Here is a 10,023-nt window from a genome sequence, read left to right as displayed (position 1 = left end):
CACTGCTGCTGTACCCTTGAGCAAGGTACTTTACCTAGATTGCTCCAGTAAAAACCCAACTGTATAAATGGGTAACTGTATGTAAAAATAATGTGATATCTTGTAACAATTGTAAGTCGCCCTGGCTAAGGGCGTCTGCTAAGAAATGGTTTAACTTCAACAGATAAATATCGGCATGCATACTGTTACCTACATTTACAGAAAGTGGGGATAGACAAGGTTGTGAGTACCTGTTTCCGGGACGTGACTGTATAACTGGGTCACGCAGCAGGAAGCCCTGTAACCAAGAAAGGATGCCCCCCTCCCCGCTACCCGAAATCAGGCGCTGCTGACGAGCTCTGATATCAGGTGCGTGAAGCTCTCTCCAGAGGCATTAAATATTCACAGCAGTCAGCTTGATAAATTAAACATCACTGTAATTATGATTCAATCAATATGAACCCAGGGAATGTAGCGGAACAGAGAGCTGGGGCTTAATGATCACTTCACTTTTCAAGGAAAGTAGGACGCACAGTTTTTGCGCCTTGCTTTGGAGCCCTTACTTGCTATACAGTGCATTTGTTTAATAATCCCACCTCTTTGTATGATTCACATACAACACGAGAGGTCGGGAGCGCTACACAATATTATTACACACAGACTCAGCCCGAAACCCTTTCCAATCCACACACACACACCAGCAGATGACAAACTCCTCTTCACAAGAGCCAAGTTTGTTTTCAGATCCCCAAAGGGATTAAACAAATCAACTTTTTTTAATTTTTTTTTTTTTTTTTTAAAGGTAACTCTGGGTCTAGGTTTGATTCAGACTTGATGGCCACTGTTCAGCATGCTGTCCACCCCCAGGTCCTGCAACATGGGAGAAATGTATTTACCTGCGCCAGGTATCATCCACTGAGGTACCGATTCCTAAACCAGACCCATGTACACCAGGGGGTCCAAACACAGTGCTGCAGGGCCATTCCGCTCCAGGTGTCACAAGAAAAAAGAACTACTGTAAGAAACTACTTCAGGGTCTGGATAGCTTTGCTCCCCCTTTCTCATAGTCCAAAAACTCTTTCCTATCCAGCAAAGAACGAACGTTTCCCACCTCCGATCAGGCACAGGCCTGCATTGACCTGGAAACCTGTGGGAAGTTAGACGCGGTCCACCTGCCCATCATCGCCCCTCTCGGGTGTATATCTAGAGGTGTTCCTATTAACACTGTGCTCTTGTGATTAGTAATCATAAATCAGAAAGGCTCAAACTTGCAATGATATAAGCTGCACAACAAACTTAACCAACGTGGCTGAGAGATCATGGAAAAGTGCCAATTCGTGTTCAAAACGTGGCACCTTTACTTGCAGGTAACCAGAGGTCATGCGAAACAGCACCAGATCTGTGCTCTTAGGTGATAGATAATAGAACGACTTGAATTCAGGCACAGACTAACTTCTGCGCAGAACACAGCGTGGAACTTCTTGGTAAAATTCAACCAGAAAAACCTTTTAGCAGGACTGCGCCCGTCGGCACATCAGTTCACATGACACTGCAATTGTCAACCTTTATTCTTAGTGCCAATCAGTCTATATGCGATTACACATTGATTACCCAGTGTGCACTCTGCAGTAAGTAAAAGCAATTCGGGAGGTAACTGAAGATTGCACTCACACCTGCTAACCAGCTAACACTGTTGAGACCGGCTGCCTCTTTACTTTTCAATACAGAATCGCTAACAATATGCTTAAAAACAAAAAGGACCAACACATCTGCATTAGCTTTCATATTCCACCAGAAGCAGGGTGGCCTGCTTTTTGTCCTCCTGCTCTGTGCTGCAAACTAAAGGGAAAACAAAGAGGCAAAAACAAACCTCGAACTTAAGAATAAAAAGTGCTGCTGTTTTGGGTGCTGTAGTGTTCTGTTCACGGGACGTTGTCGGTACACAGCACGTGGATTTTGACAAATGTGTTTGAGAACCAAATCCAAACCAGTTCAGAATTACAGGTGCATTAGTGTGGAACTGAATTGTTGATGGGGAAAAGTTATTGGGCTAACATACAACAGCACTCTGCTAGTGATCGTCTCCAGCTGGGAAGCTATGAAAAAAAAACAAAAAAAAAACCACACACAAACACAGCGAGAAACGGCATCCCAGGATGGACAGGGTTAAGAACACCCTTCTTTTTTTTATATAAATATTTCATTCCCTTTCTCCAAGCCCTTTACAACATGCAGTTTATTTTGTTCTTATTTATCATCATTATTATTATTATTATTAATATTCTTTACACATCACAAATGTGTATACTGTTATACTGCAAAGAAATGAAATAAAAAAAAGTAGTCTAAAACATAAAGTGCTTCTACATGGCTTTGCACAGAGTTCTACACATCCACACGGTAACAGGGCTGTGCCAGTTGTTGTCCTTTTTGGGTCCCCCCCCCCCCGCCCCCAAAAAAAGGGAAATAAAAAATAATTTAACATTGGCTTCAGTTCAGTTGGCAAAGTAGACAGATGGGCCCCATCTTTCCATTCTTCTCTCCTCCTTTCTTTTCTCCTTCTGTCTTTTTAAATTCTCTCACTCATCCGTAGATTCCTGGGTGTCCATTGTTTAACAGTTCATCTGATGAATCCATGAAAATAAATCACGGGCAACAGAGCTCTCTCCCGATGTCTCTTTAATAACCCCAAGAGAAGTTTAAAAAAAACAAAAAAAAACCTAGGGAAAACAAAAAAAATATATTATGTACTATACATATCAATCCCTTATCCCCTGTGTTAAAAGCACCACTGTTATTTAGTGTTCATAATCAATACTGCTACTTAAGCAACAATGATCCAGGTCTAGAGATTTTGAGAGAGTTTTCTGATCTTGTACCTCAATCTGCCAACACCATTACAGCATGGTTACAGGTTGATGCGACAAAATTTCAAAGCTACGGTCCCAATCCCCCTGCCTGTTGTGTTTTATTTGTGGTTCATGGCTCGTGGCGATTGCAAAAGCAGACCCATGCAAGTCAGAAAAAAACCACAACAGCTTTACATGACCTTTAACCTGGCAGAACTGAGCCACGGCTCAGAACCGTTGTCCAAAGACACTCTAAATGTCCGGTGGACCGCAGGATCGCTTTTTATAAACAGCGTATTATAAATACTAACAGTTGTGTTGTCCATTATTAAAAAAAAAAACAAAAAAAAAAAACATATTTATTCAGTAGAGCTGCTGGTCATTTTCAACAGGAATTAATTCTCTCTTTAATAATAACAATAATAATAAAAAAAAAAACACCACCCTAGAAAAATCTGCTGCTGTTATCTCAAACACAATACACAGACCCGCGCCGATCCTCTTTCTTTCAGCATCCCTCTGCCGGATTTCAGCCAGTTAGTGTGAAAACGTGTGGGAGGCTTTGATGACTCATGCGGTGCGCTCTTCAAACTTATTACATATTCCACTTTCCTTTCTTTTCAGAATTGATTCTGCAGTCATTTTCACATCCTACCGCACACAGCACGGGCAGCTCAGTGGTTAGAGAAAGCGCTGGGCTGCAGTGTGGAAGGTAGTGGGTTTGAGTAGCTCAGTGGTTAGTGTGCTGGGCTGCAGTGTGGAAGGTAGTGGTTTTGAGTAGCTCAGTGGTTAGTGTGCTGGGCTGCAGTGTGGAAGGCAGTGGGTTTGAGTAGCTCAGGGGTTAGTGTGCTGGGCTGCAGCGTGGAAGGTGGTGGTTTTGAGTAGCTCAGTGGTTAGTGTGCTGGGCTGCAGCGTGGAAGGTGGTGGGTTTCGACAGCTCACGCTAAAATGGCCTTGGGTACAAAAATGGAGCATGTTACCCATTGAAGAACAGAGATTGGTATCAAGGAAGCAGAATAGCTGAATGTGAACTAGAAAGAAAGGCTCTTTATACTGCAGAACAGGCTCATGTGAGGTCTGGCCCTAGCTCCCGTTTGCCTCAAAAGGCCATTCCACTGGCACTTTCATTGTTGGTAAAAGGTGGAACACAATATCATGGTCTCATAACTGTGCCTCCTGCCTAGAGAATTATAAAGAGGGACCAGAGGGAGGTAGGAGAATCCTGCACTCGAAAAGCAGAGTGTATGAATGAGAGGCTTGCTGCATGAATGAATAAGAGATGGATGAATGTAAAGTAAGGATGAAAGAAAGAAAGCTGTAGAACAAAATTAAAAAGTGATGCAATAAGCAAGAGAAAGAAGGATAAAGATATTGAATACAGTATATATATAATAATATATATATATATATATATATACACACACACACACACACACACACACACACATACATTCAGGGCTAGAAATAGGAAAGACAAGAGGGGGGGAAAAAAGGAATAGATGAATGAAGAAAGGAATTAAATGTTTCACTGGCAGCAATTTCAGCACAAAGCCGCCCGAGCGAATACAGAGCTGACCTCCTTAAGGAATGAGGGAGCGTTCTTGTGAATGAGTCATCACGAGCAGAGCCTGGCTCTGCCACTGCTGCTACACCGACATGAATGAGCAGGTGACGTGAGAGAGAGAGAGAGAGGAAGAAAGAGCGAGCGAGAGAGAGAGAGAGAGAGAGCGCGAGAGAAGGGGGGGCAGACCCTGGAAGCGTGACTCTTCTGCAGAGCTCTGCAGAGCTCTCCATCCACCCCCGCACTCCCACACTCCAGCCCGCTCTCGTCAGCTCAGGTCAGGAAGCCGAGCCAAGAGGGAGGTAACCCTTTCAGGAAGCCGTCTTTCTCCAGTCATTTGATTGGGTTGGCATAATAATCATTTGCTGCACTATATTATTGACTGTTATTGTACTGAAAACTGATTCAAATTGATAAACATATTTAAAAAAAACAAAAAAAAACAAAAACCACAACAAAACAGGAATAGTCACGTTTCGTTTCAGGTTTCTCCGGTAGACAACCGATTTGTCCAGAGAGATATTCATGATGACTGGAATTCACCCCCCCCCCCATCCCCATGGGGTGAGAGAACAGGGGTATGGATTTTTATTTAATAAATAAATAAATAAATAAATAAAACAAGCGAAAAACAGACTGAGAAGAAACAGAGAACTACTAACGAAGGAGAAAGTCTGCTTGCAGGTGGAGTGAGTGTGTGTGTGTGCTGCTCTCACCGGTACAGTGTGTCAGTCTCGAGCTCCTCACTGCTGCTTGCAGGTGGACAGCTTGCGAATCTTGCTGGTGGTGGACACTCCCTTGCGGGAGGGGTTGGAGGAGGTGGAGCTTGCCCGTCGCTCCTGTTTTGATTTGCTGTTTAACTGCCCCGCCTCCGTGCCGTTCACACACACGGGCTTCGGGACAGCCTGGCCACGGCTCTGACCGTTCTGCTCAATCTCCTCTTCAAGCACCTGTCCTGCAGGGGGCAGCAAAGAGAGACACGCAACAAACAAGGATGAGAACCCACACTGCTGCTTGCTGTGCAATTCAGCTGTGTTAAGTGGAAGAAAACGGTTCTAAGCCAAAATTAGGAACACCAGTTTAGCAAAAATATGCAATTCCTTAAAAGATATTCATTGCTGCCAAACTGGTCGTCACACCAGCTAGGAATAGATTCCTAAAAAAAAAAAAAGATGCGATTTTTTATTTTCACCCAAAAGTGAAAATTATCTTCAGATCCCAAAGGATTAGCATGATTGGTGGCAGCAGCTCTCTGGATAACAAGCACCAACAGCTGCAAATATTTGAAATGTACTTCAGATAGAGCTGGCAGAGGCTCAGGGGTGTGTTTTAACTCTGAGGATGTTTCCTACAAAAACTCCAGTTACTGGAACCAGCCCAAGTTGTTAGGACTGATGAAGACTATCATGATATCTGCTAAACTCTGCCCTGTTTTCTAAATAGTAAGTCTGTAAAATGGTGTAAAAACGGTAAATATTTTACTGAAGGTTTAACCAAAAAATGTCCTGTTTCATGAGGATCTTGTGTGGATTTTCATTATGTCACAGTATCCTGATGCATCATGGACCACTACAACTGAACGCAGTGTGTGAAAAACAATGTGAAATTTAAAAGAAATACCAAAGTATAAATCTAAAAAGGAGTGTTGACTTAATAGTAAATCAAATCTACATTTTCATTGCAAACAAGCCTGATAGCTTAATATGGGAAACTGAAAGGTTAAATGTTTAATCTATTAAATTTACAGCTTAAAAAAAAAAAAAACCCTAACAAACCTCGCTAACTAGCCCCTTTGTTGACTCTCAGAGGGGCCACCACTGTAGGGACATGAAACCTGCCTTCTCACCCCTTAAGGTGCTCTCTCCTGGGCAGGGGAGTTGAGACAAGCAGGGGATAAACACAGAAGGTTTCTGGGCACTTTTCACAGTCAGCCAACCTAACCAACAAAACCTATTTTGTTCATTTCAGCTGATCACGGCAGGTTCATGATCCACGAAGCGCAGCGCAGATGGCACTCTGTTCAGACACCCACACACTGGCTTGCTGTCCAAGCCTGGCAGGGACAGGCAGAGTCGGAGGAACCTTTGTGTCTGATCAATCTCCGCACACAGGGCCAGTTTCAAAGGGTTTTGCTGGCATGCAATCAGGCGAGGGCAGGGCTACGGGGTAAGGCTGGATCTTTTCACTTCTGGAAGTTTCAATACACCCCTGTGCACCGGTCCAATTTCAAAGGGTTTTACTAGCATCAGGAGATGGTGTTTATAACTACAGGGCTGGACTAGGTCTTTAAACTCACAGGCGGTTCCATACGCAGCGGTTTGTGTTGAAAAAGGTCAAGCAAATAATTGAGATGCATTTTTACTTTACTGTCGTGAAGCTTTATTATGAATTTAGCTGTCACTGACAAAAAAAAAAAAAAAAACACTTGCAAAATGAAGGATACCAGTTTGCACTTGGCTAAATAAGCTACCATAGTTCTGTAATCCTTTAGCAAGCCTTAATAGACTATTTAAAAACAGAAGTAGGTTGAATTTGCATTTCTTTCCCTGGAGTCAGATATGATGCGTTGCATTAGTTCTGCAAACTCTTAAATTGCTGACAGACCTGGTTTGCAGGGCAGAGGGTTTGCCTCACACTCTTACTTCTAGAAAACAATGAAGAATGAAAGAAAAGAAAAAGGCAAAGGGAGATGGAGAGACGTGGAAGTGTAACCCAATGAGGAGTGCAGGATGAGTCACCCGGTTGTCACGGCAACATTAACACACTCCAGCTCTAATCGCTAATTTCAAACGCTTTCAAGTGAGCAGCAGCAGATACTAGATTCAAAGCCTTTCTCTACCGTACTAATGGGGAGGGGAGATGAGACGCACAGGTGGAACAAAAGAGCAGATCAGATCAGGTCCCTATCCAAGAGACTTCAGATATTGCGGCAATTATTCCGATTGGACACAGACACATGCGTAACACTACCCCGCTCCATTACTGTAAAAACTTTAAATGAACCAGAACACAAACACCAGGGAGATGGTTTTAAACGTCACAGACAGGAGGGTTGACAGTGGTTATAGAAGGGGAAGCTAGAGATTGTTTAGAAAGGGAGCAGCTCATAATAGATTGCATTAGAATAATATTATGATGATGATGATGATGATGATGATGATGATGATGATTATTATTGTTATTATTATTAATAATAATAATAGTGTTCATCAGGGGATCCTGGAAGCTTGTGTTCGAGTAGCCCCCCCCTCCCCCCCCGTTTGTTTTGTATTTCAATGCATGAGATTTTATTAAAATGGTGCAGCAAATGTTTTTCAACAATAGGTCACTAAACACATTTTTGGCGAGAGGGGGTGGTTAGTAATGGCACAGGGAGTTGCATAACAATATCTGCAACAGCATTGTTTGTTCTAGCACTCTGTGTATATTTGAGCATAAATCATAGAATGAGAATACAGATCATGCATAATTACAGATGCCCTGAAGGAGCAAAACACAACACAATAAAAAAAGGACGACAAAAAAAAGGAAGCTTCACTTTCAACATCACAGGATATTAAAACAGGTAACTAAAAGGAAACATCAGGTCAACTTCAATGACATGAAGGATCTCTTTAATATTTATTATTTTTGGAATCCTTTAGAACAGTTTATAATGGATGTACAAATTGATCCTTTGCCTGTTTTGCTCTCATGGGATATGGGTACCAGGCCAATAGGCACTGGGCTGAGGCAAGGATTTCCTGCCCCTCATTTCATACACGCCCCCAACTAACACGCCCCCCCTCGATTGGGGATCAGGGTACAAATGCCCACCTCCACTACATCCTCGCTGCTCGGGATATGCAGTCCCAGCAGGGGATCATTTCTTACCTTGTGCGTCAGACAAATACATAACATCAATACCTCTTTGCAATTAGAGGATGATTATGAAATGCCTCTTCAGCTTACTCACCGCCCGCCCGAACATAAAAAGGGAAATTTGATTTCCCCGTCCAGAAAAACCTTTCCGGTAAACGTACTAAATTGTAATGAACTCCGTGATTGGGATTTAAGCAGAGAGACAAGTGGTTTAATAAAAAATGCAATCCAGAGAAATAAGACCAAGCAGTAATCACGCCTCCAGTAGGTTTGGCGCTGGGAAGTTTTTTTTTTTTTTTTTTCATTTTGATCAACGTTAGTTTTCTGAATGTTTACAAGCTCGGACACTTTAATGTAGTCTCCTTTCCAAGTCTACCCAAGACATAACTTAGGGTGAGGTTTAGCTGCGGCACTAAGCTGAAGCCTAAAGCTTCGTAGTCTTTGCAGAATTGTCTGTAGATCAGCCCGATGCCTCAAATTTCTACATTTTACCATTCAATTTTGACACAAAGCTTGTCTAAGATGGTACATTGCATGGGTAAAATGCATGCTTTCAAAAAAAAGCATTGGAAATGCTGTTCAGCTTAACTAAGGTAGCCGATGCAAGGCGCTGCAGCTCAGCATCTCAATGCCGGCAGTATCCCTTCATAACCCCCTTTTGACAAACAGCAACTTGTCTCTGGACACGCACAGTAGCACCACACTTGAATTCTACAAAAACACCAATGCATGCACAGCACTGCAAACAGCATTCTGCATTACAACTTTCCAGCACACGCGTTGATTGTGTAGAATGCTGCTGTAGCTCTGTGAATGCTGCCTCTTAGTTGCAGCCATGTTCTTGGGGGGGGGGGGGTGGGGGGTGGGGGGGGGGGGGGTTCTTACTCTGCTGCAGGGCCCTGGGAAGCAGCCTTCTCTGGAGGGACTGTCTGAGGGAGAGGGAGGGGAGCTCGGCCAGGTGAGGAGGAGGAGGTGCAAGAGGAAGAGCAGGCAGCTGTCCACGAGGAGAGAGGCCCTTCACTGGCACAGGGGAGAAAGAGAGAAGAGAGAAAGAGAGACAGAGAATGATAGAGATAAAATGACCGCATTCAAAGATTATTAAACACGCAGAGCTAGAATATGAAAAGTGTAGGATGGAAGAGCCCAACACAGTGGACAGATACAGACACCTGTTAAACACCAGTGATGAAACCATCCACCCCCCCAACCAATGCAGTTTCCAGTCCCAGATACTTCTTGATGCCTCGTCAAGATATTCAGTGTAGTTCGTTTGTGCCGATTATCCCCATGCAGAAAAGTGCCACGGGTGAATGGGAGGGTCTTCCTCCAAACAAACGTGTACCTTGAGATTCTTAGCTGCTAGTTTACATTCAATGGACTAAACTGGTTGAACGTGAAGATGCTTCTATGGCTCCAGTCTGCGCTTCACCTTACCGGTCAATATTTTAATGTCCGTTTCCATCACTGGTCAATCCAGCAAGTTTCACCCTCAAAATGCACACACAATCGCATAGGCAGCTCCAAGCACCATAAACTCTCAGAAGCACCAAACTTCAATAGTTAAGAGATACAAATGCACACACACAGACCCAGCCCTCCTCTTGCATCTTGGATTGTGTATTGTGTTTAATGTAAAGTGAGGTGCGTTAAACAAGCTGGGTGCATTTGCACAGGACAGGAAATGAGCTTGGCACATGATAATCCTCAAGCAGTGGGTACGGCAGCTCTTAGAGTGGATTACAGACTTCCACCTGCTCTTCTGATTGCATTATC

General features: G+C 43.4%; 1 protein-coding gene across 3 annotated transcripts in view; it reads right to left on the bottom strand.

The window, feature by feature from the left end:
• Nucleotides 1-2,128: 2,128 nt before the first annotated feature.
• Nucleotides 2,129-10,023, bottom strand: part of LOC117962902 (serine/threonine-protein kinase STK11) — a 35,061-nt gene continuing 27,166 nt past the window's right edge. For 2 of the 3 annotated variants that reach the window (XM_059014246.1, XM_059014247.1), the window contains exons 10-12: nt 9,136-9,270; nt 5,106-5,344; nt 2,129-2,699 (exon numbers count right to left, since the gene is read on the bottom strand). In XM_059014246.1, the coding sequence (XP_058870229.1) occupies nt 5,133-5,344; nt 9,136-9,270 (347 nt within the window). In that variant the 3' untranslated portion in view covers nt 2,129-2,699; nt 5,106-5,132. The remainder of the gene's footprint in view (nt 2,700-5,105; nt 5,345-9,135; nt 9,271-10,023) is intronic. The other variant, XM_059014248.1, reaches the window with a different exon arrangement.

This window comes from Acipenser ruthenus, chromosome 47, assembly GCF_902713425.1.
Source record: "Acipenser ruthenus chromosome 47, fAciRut3.2 maternal haplotype, whole genome shotgun sequence".
NCBI lineage: Eukaryota > Metazoa > Chordata > Actinopteri > Acipenseriformes > Acipenseridae > Acipenser > Acipenser ruthenus.
Note: the sequence above shows the minus strand (reverse complement) of the source record. Positions and strands in the feature narration are given on the sequence as shown.